This window comes from Apostichopus japonicus, chromosome 16 (genome assembly GCF_037975245.1).
Source record: "Apostichopus japonicus isolate 1M-3 chromosome 16, ASM3797524v1, whole genome shotgun sequence".
Lineage (NCBI taxonomy): Eukaryota > Metazoa > Echinodermata > Holothuroidea > Aspidochirotida > Stichopodidae > Apostichopus > Apostichopus japonicus.
This window is the reverse complement of record NC_092576.1, coordinates 23,124,093-23,139,583: the sequence shown is the minus strand read 5'-3', so window position 1 is coordinate 23,139,583 and position 15,491 is coordinate 23,124,093. Positions and strand designations below refer to the sequence as shown.

The following is a 15,491-nucleotide window of genomic DNA, read 5'->3' as shown; positions in this document are numbered from 1 at the left end:
AAAGGTGTTTCGTGTGAATGATGTATTTGTAGAAGGTGGTATTGAAATGTACGGAAGAAACAATAAAGGAAGCGAACGTCCATTGGAAGGGAAAAGAATGGAATCAGTAGAACTAAAATCATACCACGATGTATTTAATGATGACATAATATCTTCAAAGCGAATACTGTTAGAAGGCGATCCTGGTTATGGCAAGTCAACGTTTACATTACAAGCTGCTTATGACTGGTGCAATGTATCTGATTCATCTCCATTTAAAGATGTAGCTATCTTTATCTTGCTTCCACTAATACTCCTCTGCGGTTTATTGTCGATTTGACCCGCAATCAAACTAATGCTGGTGTCAGGTGAATGAAATCTAACAGAGGAAGACATTATTGAAATTCTGTTAAACAGCCGGTGCGTAGTGATGATTTTAGATGGGTATGATGAATATCCGGACAAAGATATCAGTGATCAATCAGAAATTAATAAAATAATCGCTGGTAAGATGTTTGCGAACTTTAAGGTGATAACATGTTCTAGGTCAGCTTATTTACCCGCTAATCTTGATGTAGGGACAGTGAAAGTTCGTTTGACAGGTTTTGATGATAATCAAGGGATGAGTACATCAGAAGAGCTGTTAGTGTTAACGATAATCAAGCGGCTAGGAGAATCAATGATCTTCTCACTAGCAATCCTGTGCTTAGCGACATTTGTCAGGTACCTCTCTTCTGTGTGATGTTTGTACATATCTCTTATGAAGAAGAAAGCGTGGTATCCTTCGCGTCTGTTACCAGTTTTTTCAGTCACATGCTAACGTGCTTTTATGAGCATATGAGGAACAAAACGGGTCACGCTAGAAAACCAAATGACCGTGCTACCATTCCAGAATATTCAAAGCTTAACAAACTATTATTTGATGCGCTTACTGGAAAGATTCAGCAGATTGTTTGGCAGAAAGACATATTCAAGAACAATGTTGGCAATGTATGTTACAATGAACTTATCTCAATAGGTATCCTATTTGAAATTGATATTAATATAAATGAAAATTTTCTGTACATCATAAACAGATGGTCCCTGGGACCTTCGTCAGCAATACTTGGCAGTTTAATGAAAAGTACAAAATGTAACACAATGAAAGTATGACGCTACAGTATATAGGTGTAAGTTGCATTGATGATATTAAACCAAATAATCCATGACTATACAGAAGCGGATTAAGGAGCAAAGAACGGATTACATATGTTTGTGAACTGATAGTTGTTAAGGGGTTCGAAGTCTTTGATGAGGCCGGTGATGTGAAATTTAATACGAAAGATCCAATCGATTTCTCTACGTTTAAAATCAGTAGCAGATTTACAGTTTCAGGCAATTAAAATACATTTTAGGTTTTTGAGAGAATGACTATGAAGATTGAAATGTTCGGAAACGGAGAATTCTGTAAAATTATCACGAATAGATTTTTTGTGATTATTAAAACGTAAGCGGAACCGGGAGACTGTTTCACCTACATAATTGCCCTGTTTACAAAGTACGCATTAGCTGTAAACAATAGAACTCTTGAGATTATGTGGGTGAAAACTATTAAAGTGTAAATTCATATGAATAGCCGGCTTATAAAAGACCGAAGTGGTTAAAGAATTGCTATACAAAAAATGTTATTCGTTGTTCAGTTACTTTAACAGAAAATATAATGTTGTCATGAAAAAGAATTCACACATTCAAAGAAAGACTTTACAGCTTCTTTACCATGTGACCAGACAAAAATATCGTCAATGTATCTATGATAATGTGATGGCTTTATAGGAAAAGTGAATATCAATTTCAGTTTCAATTCGTGCATAAATACGTTGGCCTAACATGGTGCTATCTTAGTGCCCATAGCGGTACCATTGATTTGGAGATAATCCCAGTAAAAAAGAAATAAGTTTTACTTAAAATGAAACGTAAAATAGAACCAAGGTCATCAGCTAAAGTGGGGTTGGTGGCATATGAAGGAAATGTTGACAAGCGATGATTCCCTCATTATGAGAGATATTGGTGTACAAAAAGAATACATCCATAGTTACAAGTAAGGAATTAGTCGGTAATTGTCTGAATGTTATTAAATATGCTCAAAACAATGTGTAATGTCCTGTAAACTAAGAAGGAATATGGTTTAACGATGGGTTCATGCCACGAAAGTGTCAATTAGCTATAGGTTGCATCCAAAAACCCGGCGTATGTACTGAAGGGCAGGTTTTTTTTCCAGTTGGTTAGCTGAGTGATCAGTCCCATCTTTGCGCACCTTACTTGAGCTGCCTTTTTGTCTATTATGCAACTCATTACACAGCTTGTAGCCAAATGACTATCAGATTAAGGCAGACATGGCAAGGTGTGAACAAATCAACTCTTCGAAACTAACCAGTCTGTTTGCAGAAGACATAAAGTTTCAGTAAGTTGAGGTCAAGAGTGCTGAAAAATGCAACCTATGGTCAATGGACTTATTCTCGTCATGTTGAGTATGGAGCCCATGTATCCTGAAAGATGCTCAGTAAGCGTACCAATTCCTGTAATAATAGGTCGACAAGGAGGGAATAGCTTATGTGTCCTGGCTAGTTTACAAAAGTCTGAACCATGTATTTTGTCAGGGCCAGAAGGGGTCACTCCGGGTAGTGCTTGTTGAGCGTCGGCTATCAAATTAGGAAGTTTGTGGACTTCGGTAAAGTGTAGAACGTACCCAACGATGGGTGCTAGGTGTGAGTTATACTATCTTGGTCGCTACGTGTTCCGGTACTGATTAACATAAATCGTCAATTTTGGGGTGGAAGAATCTGGAGTAAAGAAGAATTGTCCAATCATACTCAGTCAAGACCGTTCATGTTTGTAAAATTCTCTTCACAGATTTTGGCAGGTTTAAGGTACGCCTAGCCAATTGCCTCACAACTGAAATCATACTCAAACTTGCAACGCTCTTCAAATTTACTCCTGCTGAGAATGACGAGCTACGACATGCAAAAAAGAGCACCGGGCTACTCATGGTCTCCTTCATGGCAGAACGGGGTCAAATAAAGCCTAATGACATCTCACCCTTGTTGACTGCTCTTGATCAATTGGGACTTCAGGGTTTACTTAGCACCCTGCGTAGTATTTTCCCTGGATCCGAAGGTAAGGTGTAGTGCGATATATATCTGACTAGAGACTGACACATGAACGACCAAACAAATGACGGAATACAATGCCTGCATAGAGGAAAAAACATAGACTAGTCTATATTATATTATTTAAAGTCCGTTAATGTGTTAACAACTAAATATCTGAGACTAATTACCAAGTCATTGTCAAATACACACATATAAACGACTGCTGCAAGTTAGCCTGTGTAAATATCACAGCAGTTTATAAGTTGAAAACATGTTAAACTGATTTATTAGGACTATAAGTAAAATGTTTGTAAGCTAAATGTAAGCTATATATCAAGTATATTAATCAGATTTTTGCGCATGCCACGTTTTCTCAGTGATAATATGACGTCATGTTAGTGGTTACAGGCTACAGTTCATTTGTCGTCGTCATCATTATAATTGTTATTATAAGTATTATGATTATTATTTGTTCTTGTTGTTATTATTATTAATAACCAGTTTCAAGTAAGTATCATAAAACATAACAAAGAATAAAACACTGTTATATGTTTCTATTATTTTGAGAACAGATAAGACATGCCAGTTTGTACGATACCTCAAGACATTTTACAAACAACTTTACAGCAAGATCAATCCAATACCTTACATCCGCGAAAAGGTGTATCGTGTGAATGACATATTTGTAGAAGGTGGTATTGAAATGCACGGAAGAGACAATAAAGGAAGTGAACGTCCATTGGAAGGGAAAAGAATGGAAGCAGTAAAGCTAAACTCATATCGCGATGTATTTAACGATGACATAATATCTTCAAAGCGAATACTGTTAGAAGGCGATCCTGGTTATGGTAAAACAACGTTTACATTACAAGCTGCTTATGACTGGTGTAATGGATCTGATTCATCTCCATTGAAAGATGTAGCTATCTTTATCTTGCTTCCACTAAGACTCCTCGGCGGTATATCGTCGGTTTGTCAAGCAGTCAAACTGATGTTGATGCCAGATGAATCAAATCTAACAGAGGTAGATATTATGGGGATTTTAAGAAACAGCCCGGGCACAGTGCTGGTTTTTGATGGGTATGATGAATATCCGGACAAAGATAATATTGAGGTACCACAAGTTATGAAAATCATCGCTGGTAATATGTTTGCAAACTTTAAGGTAATAACATGTACGAGGTCATCCTATATACCTGATAATCTTGATGCAGAGACAGTGTATGTTCGTTTGACAGGTTTTGATGATAATGCAAGGGATGAGTACATCAGAAAATCTGTTGCTGGTAATGATGATGAAGCGGCTAGGAAAATCAATGATCTTCTCACTAGCAATCCTGTGCTAAGCGACATTTGTCAAGTACCTCTCTTCTGTGTGATGTTTGTGCACATCTCTTACGAAGAAGAAAGCGTGGTATCGTTTGTGTCTGTGTCTGTTACCAGTTTTTTTAGGCACATTCTAACGTGCTTTTATGAGCATATGTGGAACAAAATGGGTCACGCTAGAAAACGAAATGACTGTGCTATCATTCCAGTTCATCCAAGGCTTAACAAACTATTATTTGATGCTCTTACTGGAAAGAATCAGCAGATTGCTTGGCAAAAAAAAACGTTCAAGACCAATGTTGGCGATGGATGTTACAATGAACTCATCACAACAGGAATCCTAATTGAAGAAGACATTCTCAAGATAAATGATAAACCAGGGATGGCGGCGGTTCCTTTTCTTCAGCGAACAACTGTTGTCAGATTTTATCACAAACTATTTGCTGAATGGTACGCTGCCAATTATCTTTCAAGGTATGCAGGTAGCATGTTTCCTTTTTGGCTCCAGAAAGAGTTTGAGAAAATAAACCCTGTAGATCTACAGTTTGTCTTTAGATTTGCTTGTGGACTCAATAAGAAAGCTTCATCAAGAATCATCAAGTATCTGAAAGGAATAAAGGACGGGCAATCTTTTGCAATATTATGTTTCTTTGAACAAGTTTGCGAGCCTGGTGATGTAGTGGCCATGGTGGCAGATTTATGTACAGGAGGCGTTACCTTCAACTCTACTGATAGCAGGCTCCTTCAAAGGTCAACAATACAGATTCTTGACATTGCAGCGAAAAGCAACGTAAGTATTGCATATACTACTATTGTCGCATGATTGGCAACAGTATACTTTACAACCCTGGCATGGTTGAATTTCCACCACATTCAACCGAAATTATTATTTTAAGTAGAGCAGTATCCATGTGACCAGCATTTCAGTTACAAAGTATTTATATGAGGATATGGATGATACGATAATAATGATACGTTTCCTTGTATGGACACGAATAATAATAATTTACCAATCTCCACCCCCACCCCCCCCCCCCCCAAATAAAAATAAGAGGCTTATTCCTCAGCACCAGAACACAAAGTATATTTTAACAAAATCATGTGTAAGGGATACTTATACAAAACGAATGCATCGTCTAAAGTTTACTTGGATAACACCATTCGACTTCTTAGTTTATCTGTGGAATTATCCCCACCCCCCTCATCTATATAGGAAACTGCTTAATGAACATAGGGCAGCAACCCTCCGGTATAAAATGTAATCTGCATTGGCAATCCCATGCATGTTTTGATCCTACTTAAATCATCCACTACAGGTATATTAAATTTTAAACTAAATCTTGTATATATTGTGGTTGTTCGACAGTCAGCTCTTCTATTTTCTATTAGTTCAAACTGATGTTTATTTTTGCAACAAATAGACAGTAAGCTGTTATAAGAGCCAAAAATAATTAATTTTAGTGCAGTATTTTTTGCACCTAGATAGTATTAACCGTAACTCTAAAATTACGATTAGAACGTAGTTTTTACAATAGTTGTAGCTGTTATATAGGCATGTATTCAATGAGACACCGCGACTAGAGTGTAAAATGACCGTCAAGTAAGTAACCAACAATCCCAGTCTATCGAATACTACCTTCGTTTGAAGATGTTCATGGTCAAGTCACTCTGTAGGTATTTAACATTTGACCCATTCAATCCACATCGCCTCAATATGGAGTTATAAGCTACAGTAATGTGAGTGTTCTTGAATATACACTATCAAAATATAGAAAATCACTTATTTCCTTCCGTTAACTCTTTTAAGCAATTACATGCGCAAACTCTCTTTGAAAGTATAAATTAATAAAGATGTAACTCGACTATAAATTAATAGTACGGTACATCATTAAGAAATGTATGTACAAACAATGTGTCAAATGGTCGACTATGCGAAAAGGGAAATTTTGTTTTACCCTATACAATATTTAGTGGAACGAATTCAATATTCTCTAGTGCAAATATCGACTTAGTCAATTTGGAGGATAGTATGTTGAATTTTCATTTCACTGTTGGTAATAAACGACTGTTATTTTGACAAATTAATAGGTGAAACTAAGTTCATCACAAACTGAATAAATACCACAATATATAAAGACAAAATACAATCATTGTTATTTAGAAGGATACGATAAAGAGATTTAGATAAGTGCATCCAGTATAGCAAATACTAAAACATTGCACTATGGGCTCATTATTAGATGGATAAGGGAACCATCACACTAACCACAGAAATGACAAAACGAAGTAAAAAATAATAATTTCTTTGGTTGACACAAATATATAAAATTATTCTACAAAGATAGTACAAAACAAATTATGCTGCATGTATTCTAAAGCTGGGTGCTTAAAGGAACAGTATGCGCTATAGGGCAATGTTAAGATGAGTAAGGGAAACATGATATCAATCACAGAAATGGCAAAATCGAATAAGGGGTCACACATTTCTATTCAGAACAGCAAGCATATGGTTTATAGGACCTCCAACTTCTACCAAAAATTACCAATGTATCAATAAAAAACATAGCAATGCCGATGTCCCTGACTGAAATGCACGACAAACAATGAAAGCAATCATTACTACTATTGACAGTAATTTTTGATATCGAAATCATATCACTATAAAACAAACATCAATATCATTTTAATTTGTATGATATCAACAAAGAGAAAGAGAGAAATGGTAATATTTGCAAGTATCAATCTTACAGTTAGACAAAATGCTTGTAAAGTTTTTAACACGCAGATGTTCAACTAACAAAGGTTGGTTTTGTTGATATATACCTGCGGCAACATTGTATAGTTTAGGAATGACCAGTTTTTCTCATGTGTCACAATTAGATTGTCACAACCACCCTCACCGCATGAGCTACTGAGCTTTGGCATAACATCGGGAACTGAGTACCAAGCATCTTCATTTAGTAAACTGGAAAATCTTCAAAGAAAATCAACAACTGCAGAGTGCTCATATGTTTGCACTATGAAATTAAACCATTGGAATAAAAAAGGTACTAATACATTGTCTTAACAGTTCAGCTTAAATCGATATAATAAAAAAATACATATACTGTATGACGTTGCAAGACGGATCAACCATGTACCTACAAAAAGGATAACAGGTAGAACACTTTCTGAATTACGTCAACACAGTAATAACGTCAACTGAAAATAGTACTCCAATACGAAATTTAGATATGTAAACTAGAACAATAACACCAGAAAAACCGCTGGTCCTGAAACCAATATCTGCTCTAACAACAGTAATTGTAATCTCCGTACAGACATGCCGTGCTATAGACAATAGCCGGACATGTGCATTCAACTGCGCAATAATGTAAGAGACTTAACGACATAAAGAAGAAGTTGAGTACAGCCACTTGAGGGTCTACTTATATATTGTATTGTGCTTAATTTCATTCACTCTCTGTTCTTGATCATTCAAGTAGATATGCATTCGGTTTGCTTTTCGGCCGGCGAACGTTACACTATTGTTTAGCATTTTATTTCATTTACTTTTGCGCGTGCTTTGCTAATTGAGTATTTATAGTTTTCAAAATGTTTGATCTCATTTTCCATTTGTCTGCTTGCTATTCGATCTAGTTCATATCTTAAAATAATTTCAGTATCGTAATTATATCCTTCAGAGTATATATTGAGTAGTTAATAATATTGGATTCATACATATTTTCAATATCCTGCAATAATTATGTATAACAGCGAGAAAAGGTGTACGCAATTAGCAATTGTACAGATGACTTTCAACCGTATCAGGTAAACGTGAACTTATGAACTTATCACTGAAGAATCGTGATGATGGCAGGGAAGTGACGCAAGAAGACGAAAACAAACACTAAATCTGTTTTCTAGTTATATATTACAACGATATAATTTCAACTCGTTTCTACTGACTACTAGCAACGGGCGATAGTAGAATAAAATATAAATAAATTAAGCGGACTTACATATAATTTGCTCCAGGGAGACTATTTACTGTAATTAATCACAAGTTTTCCAAAAAGACAAATACATCAATGTACATATCGGACTAAAACACATACAAACGCACCCACACATACATCAATGGTAAAATTAGGAGGGCGACCTCTTAATGAAATAAATTGTAAACTGAATTCCTCTCCGCTTCCAGTAAGTAGCGCCGACGATCTCTTCATCACATTCAAAGTTGGTGCAGTCTTATTTCAAGATAAACGAATACGAGTTCTCTCTCCTCCGGGATTTAAGGACTGTAGCCACGATTATTCGCTCCGTTAATTAAAATGGTATCCCATACAAAAAAGTCCTGCACAAAATCCTGCATAAAATCCTGCAGGATCCTGTGGGATTTTATGCAGAAATTATGCCAGGATTAGGCCACATCCTGCAGGATTTATGCAGGAATCCTACAAGAAAATTTGCAGGATTTTTAAAGGACTATGCAGGATAATATACAGGATTGTACAGGACTTTTGAAAGACTATGCAAGATAATTTACAGGATTGTACAGGACTTTTGAAAGACTATGCAAGAAAATTTACAGGATTGTACAGGACTTTTGAAAGACTATGAAAGATAATATACAGGATTGTACAGGACTTTTGAAAGACTATGCAAGAAAATTTACAGGATTGTACAGGACTTTGAAAGACTATGCAAGATAATTTACAGGATTGTACAGGATTTTTGAAAGACTATGCAAGTTAAATATACAGGATTGTACAGGATTTTTGAAAGACTATGCAAGATAAAATACATGATTGTTCAGGATTTTTGGTTCCTTGCTAAAAGCAAAGGAACCTATGCATTCAGGTTTGTGTGCGTGTGTGTGCGTGTATGTGCGTTTGTTTTGCTATCTGACCGAGGACTTGAACAAAAGAATTTCAGGTCCTCGGTTGTGATTTCTAAAGAATCACCACGTCCTCGGAAGAATTCTATTCTATGGGGTATTGTTAAAGTTAGGGTACGTGGATTTGAACAATGGAAAATACAATGGGGTCCTCGGTCTGAATGAAACACAAACATGTATGTGTGTGTGTGTGTGTGACGCTTTAGCTTGTATGCACGATAACTCAACAAGGGGTTGACTGATCATGATCAAACTTGGTGGGTGGGTGATGTAGTGAGTAGCCCATAGTGAGTAGATGAACCCTATTGTTTTTGGTGCCCACAAAGGTGACCAAAGGTCAGTTATGGTCCAAAAACCCAAAATACTAAAACTGCAATAACTCCCAGTGCCAATGTGCGACAAGGTTGATATTTTGGGACAAGTTGGGAACTGGTTAGGGAAACATTTCGAAACTTAACGGTCATGTGATCTGAGGTCACCAAAGGTCAATTAATGTTAAAAATCTAGTATTTTTGCGATAACTTGAGAATGAATTGTCCGTTAGGGTTGGGAGTTGCTTCAATGTAATCCAATTGTCGACTCACATCTGGGTGACCCTTGACCTCAATTTGACCTCTGGTGACCTTTTCGTGTTTTGGGGATTTTTACAGTTTCGATGCTATTTTCAGATGTCAAAGGTACCTTCCGATCATAAATATCGATAGGTTGACCCCAGTGTGACCTTTGTGTGCGAACTTATATGGGGTCAAAGTTTTCTGTCGGAGTTAGGATGGCTGTACAGACTTGTCGTGTTGATTTTTGGAATCAGCAGATCAAACTACATTTGAAACCAAGGTCAAAAGGTCAAAGGTCACATTAGAAAAAATGTGCTTAGTTTGGGAGAAAACGGGCGAAAAAGAAAATGTTTGGTTTTGATGCTAGATTTGGATATCAAAGGTACCTTCCGATCAAAAATGTCAATAGGTTGACACCTGGCTGACCTTTGTGTGTAAATTTATACAAGGTCAAAGTTAATTTTCAGACATTTAATGCAATAACAAGGAACCATGAAATGTTTTCATTCTGGTTTTAAATACTATTCAAGATAATATTCAGGATTGTACAGGAATGTTTAAAGATTATGCAAGATAATTTACAGGATTGTACATGACTATTAAAAAGATTATGCAAGGTAATTTACAGATCTGAATACTGTTTATTGGCATTTGTACAGACTGATAACTAGAAATGTTAGTTCTTTAAAGAAAAAACAGGCAAAAGTGGAAAGATGACTTTGCCAATTAAAAGTCACCATCAGTCTATAATAGTGTTGGTTAAAGCCACTTTTAAGAAAAAACTGTCCAGAAGATCTCCATTGAAAAGTTAAGTTGTAAGTGACAGCAACATACTTTCCATTTCCTGGATTTAAATATAAAACTAAAAGTAATTTAATGTCAAACAATAACTGTTAAAAACAAAATAATAATATGGGTTTAAAGTTAAATCCAACTTTGAAAAAAGAAGTGTCTAGAAAAATTCCTCTGAAAAATTAACTTGGAAGTGACAGCTACTTTGGATGGATGGTGTCAAGCAGGCAACTGGGCTGACTGTGGATGGACTGCGAGGGGCAACCAGGAGCCGGAAGGATTGGAGGATGAAAGTCATGGTCATCACCAGGGGTCAGACACGACTCGACGGTACAAGTTAACAAGTTAAGTGACAGCAATATGCTGTCAGTTTGAATAACCCCACACCCATTCAGCATGGTACCTTCAAATGTGATCGTACTTCGAGATGCATCGTCTGCAGCCACCACATTGTTGAATCCAATTCCATCACCAGCCACAGCATGCAACTCACACACAAGACTAAGGGTCACATCACTTGCACTACCACCAATGTCATCTATCTGATCTCTTGTAGAGTTTGCGGCATCCAGTATGTTGGCGAAACCAAAACCACCCTCAAGAAGCGATTCTATGGTCACAGATCCACAGTCAACACCATGAAGACTGAGACCCCAGTTGGAGAACATTTTAACCTTCCCAACCATACCATTAACGACATGTCCCTACAGGGGATTGAATCCTTAGGTAGCCGTCCTGACCTAGTACGAATCAGCAGAGAGAGGCTCTGGATGCAACGCCTCCGTACCATTCAACCTCATGGGCTGAACATTCAGGAAGGACATGACTAACTTTCCTTTGTTCCCTACTCCTTCTCCCCTTTCTCCCTCCCCCCCCCCTTTCACTCTTCTTCTCACAGCTCTCTTCCCCTCCATTTTTCTTCACACCTTTCTGTCTTTGTCCCTCTCCAGTTTATTCCCTACCCTGTGCCTTTAATCCTCTCTTTGTCCCTCCACAGTTTATCTCCTTCCTCTCCTCTTCTCCTGTTGCTTTCTACTTATAATCCCCTTTCATCCATCTCATTGTGTTCACCGTGCTCATTAACCTGTCTGTATTCTGTGCGTGTTTTTGTCCCCTCTGTTACTGTAACTTGTCATTTAGCCTCTGAAGAAGATCCTGCTAGGATCGAAACGTCAGGCCAACTTACTTTTACACAACATATTGGGAGGTAAACATTTAAATCTAGTTCCCTTAAATGATAAGCAAGGAATAGCAGCTTTTCCAAATAATTGTTTGCTTTGCACAGTATAACACCAAGTTGTTTTTCAAAGCTTAATAATCATGTTTATAATGTAAATAATCATCCCAAATCTGTTAAAAATCCGCCTTACTTATGAAGCTTGCACGTAAATGATGTACCAGACTGTTTTTCTTTTAAAACAGGTTATGAAAAGTATCTTTATTGTCATTAAACAGTTGGGTACAATTATTTAGTTAAACTCACTTTTCCATCTTTTTTCTCTATAGCACTTGTTCCTTTGCTTTTTGGACTCTCGGAAAAACTCTTCGGTCCTGCAAAGGGTACACATATATCAACTTAACACAAAATGTCTTTAAGCCATACATAACACTTTTCTACACTTCTCTTGTTGCCTCCACACTGGTGTAGTATATCACAGGAAACCTCACCCTTGACCTGGATATTTGGCTTTTCAATTCTTCCTGGAAAAAGGAAACAGCAAATCAGAAGTATTCATCATTTGAGGAAAATGAAATAAAGTTGTTACCACAAAGTATTGTGAGATTTGCTTCCACAATAGTCTCAAAAAAGCAATTCCAAAGTTTGATGCAGACTGTATAACGCTAAACATTTGAACCAGAGTGTCCTCATCATTGCAACCAGAATCAAATGCCCAGACTACAGAGATAATAAAACATAGGCTAAATCTTTGTTTGTTTTTATGATCTAAAAATATAAAATTTTAGAAACACAAATGCACTGAACCAACTTATTTATACTATAGGCCTAATCGTTTTTAGTTGTTATATTGCTGACTCACTTAACATTAACAAGCCTGTTCGCACCTAGGCTAGAGAAGTATCAGTACTTTGTTACACTAAGTTTGTCTTTCGATCGTTTCATTTAGTCTTACTAGTAGGCTAGTGCTAAAGTATATACTGTACTATAAGTATATACAGTACTGTACTAGTACTGTATGTTTGAAGATTTAGCCTTGCTTTATACAATCACATAGAATACAGGCCCTACCCTGTACCCATTTAGATTCACATGGGAAACTACAGGAAAACTTTACCAAATGAGTGTAGCTTAGGCTTCAAATAAAGTATTGAGTCTTAGTCCCAGCACTTGTTTGGAAATACATAGAAGATGATGTGCCACTGCGTTCAATCTAGCCCAAAACACACATAACACAATTTTAACTGATGTTTATAATGCAGTTTGGTGTTAAGAATGCCACAGTAGAAGCCTAAGCTACTCACTGTCATTGCACTTGTGTATTGCAAAACGCCAGCCTAACGACAGTTACACTAACCATAATAGTACTAGTGGCCTAACAATTAACATTAGTTTTACCTCCAAGTTTAAGGAATAACAGGTAGGCGGTTAATAATTCCATTCTTCTGTAGACCTTCTTGGGTGAGTAACAGTTGAAAGTTGCTTAGAAATTTCCACAAAAATTATTTTGTAAATCAATTTATTTGTATCAGAGTGTTCGTGTAAAACTATGTCGGGCAATGCTTACGCTGTGCAAAAGTTAAACAGCTGTGGTACGCGTTGCTTCGCGGTTTCGAATTGAATATGGTGTTGGGGTCAAAGGTCAACTTTAACCTCGTACACAATGTGATTATCAAAAATGGAGAAAATTGCCTCCCAATTTGAGAGTTTCGTGTCACTGAAAATTATGAATATAATTATTTATTTCAAAATTCAAAATAATGATAAATTGGGAAAAGTTGAATCACAATATAACTTATACATTAATTATTTTTATCTTGATCTTGACTTGGCAATATGCGTTTTACTTTCATAGACTATGAATCACTGATCTAAATATAGATGCGAGCTCGTCTCAATCACATCAAAATAATGCAGGTGTATGCTGCGTATTAAATTATATACTGGAAGAACTTCGCTCTCATAAATTATGAACAATCCTTTAATTTGTCATGCATAACCTTTTAAAAATCCTAAACAATCCTGTAAATTAGCTTGCAAATCTGTTAAAATCCTGTATAATTTCTTGCATAGTCTTTGAAAAATCCGGTTCAATCCTGTATATTATCTTGCATAGTCTTTCAAAAATCCGATACAATCCTGTAAATTTTCTTGCATAATTTTTTAAAGTCCTTTATGATCCTGTAATTATCTTGCATAGTCTTTCAAAAGTCCTGTACAATCCTGTATACTATCTTGCATAGTCTTTCAAAAGTCCTGTAAAACCCTGTAAATGATCTTGCATAATCTTTTAAAATACTGTATAATTTCTTGCAGTCTTTGAAAATCCAGTTCCATCCTGTATATTATCTTGCATTGTCTTTCAAAAGTCCTGTACAATCCTGTAAATTTTCTTGCATAATCTTTTAAAAGTCCTTTACGATCCTGTATTTATCTTGCATAGTCTTTTAAAAGTCCTTTACGATCTTGTAATTATCTTGCATAGTCTTTTAAAAGTCCTGTACAATCCTGTAAATTATCTTGCATAGTCTTTCTAAAGTCTTGTACAATCCTGTATATTATCTTGCATAGTATTTCAAAAATCCTGTACAATCCTGTAAGTTGTCTTGCATAGTCTTTCAAAAATTCTGTACAATCATGTATATTATCTTGCATAGTCTTTCAAAAATCCTGTACAATCTTGTATATTTTCTTGCATAATCTTTTAAAAGTCCTTTACAATCCTGTTATTTATTTTGCATAGTCTTTCAAAAGTCCTTTACAATCCCGTAAATTATCTTGCACAGTCTTTCAAAGTCCTGTACAATCCTGTAAATTATCTTGCATAGTCTTTCAAAAATCCTGTTCCATCCTGTTTATTTTCTTCCATAGTCTTTCATAAATTCTGTACAATCCTGTATATTATCTTGCATAATCTTTTAAAATACTTTATAATTTCTTGCACAGTCTTTGAAAAATCCGGTTCCATCCTGTATATTATCTTGCATAGTCTTTCTAAAGTCTTGTACAATCCTGTATATAATCTTGTATAGTTTTTCAAAAATCCTGTTCCATCCTGTTTATTATCTTCCATAGTCTTTCATAAATTCTGTACAATCCTGTAAATTATCTTGCATAATCTTTTAAAATACTTTATAATTTCTTGCACAGTCTTTGAAAAATCCGGTTCCATCCTGTATATTATCTTGCATAGTCTTTCTAAAGTCTTGTACAATCCTGTATATAATCTTGTATAGTTTTTTCCAAAATCCTGTACAATCCTATTTATTATCTTGCATATTCTTTCAAAAGTCCTGTACAATCCTGTATATTATCTTGCATAGTCTTTCAAAAGTCCTGTACAATCCTGTAAATTATCTTGCATAATCTTTTAAAATACTTTATAATTTCTTGCAGTCTTTGAAAATCCAGTTCCATCCTGTATATTATCTTGCATAGTCTTTCTAAAGTCTTGTACAATCCTGTATATAATCTTGTATAGTATTTCAAAAATCCTGTCCAGCCCTGTAAATTGTCTTGCATAGTCTTTTAAAAGTCCTGTACAATCCTGTATATTATCTTGCATAATCTTTTAATAATCCTGCACAATCCTTTAAATTGCCTTGCATAGTCCTTTAAAAGTCATGCACAATCCTGTAATTTCTCATGAAAAT

The 15,491-nt window shown here is 35.8% G+C and overlaps 1 protein-coding gene across 1 annotated transcript in view; it reads left to right on the top strand.

The window, feature by feature from the left end:
• Nucleotides 1-15,491, top strand: part of LOC139982073 (uncharacterized) — a 50,272-nt gene that overhangs the window by 14,538 nt on the left and 20,243 nt on the right. The window contains exons 4-5 of the mRNA XM_071994592.1: nt 2,869-3,132; nt 3,680-5,223. Coding sequence (XP_071850693.1) covers nt 2,869-3,132; nt 3,680-5,223 — 1,808 coding nt within the window. The remainder of the gene's footprint in view (nt 1-2,868; nt 3,133-3,679; nt 5,224-15,491) is intronic.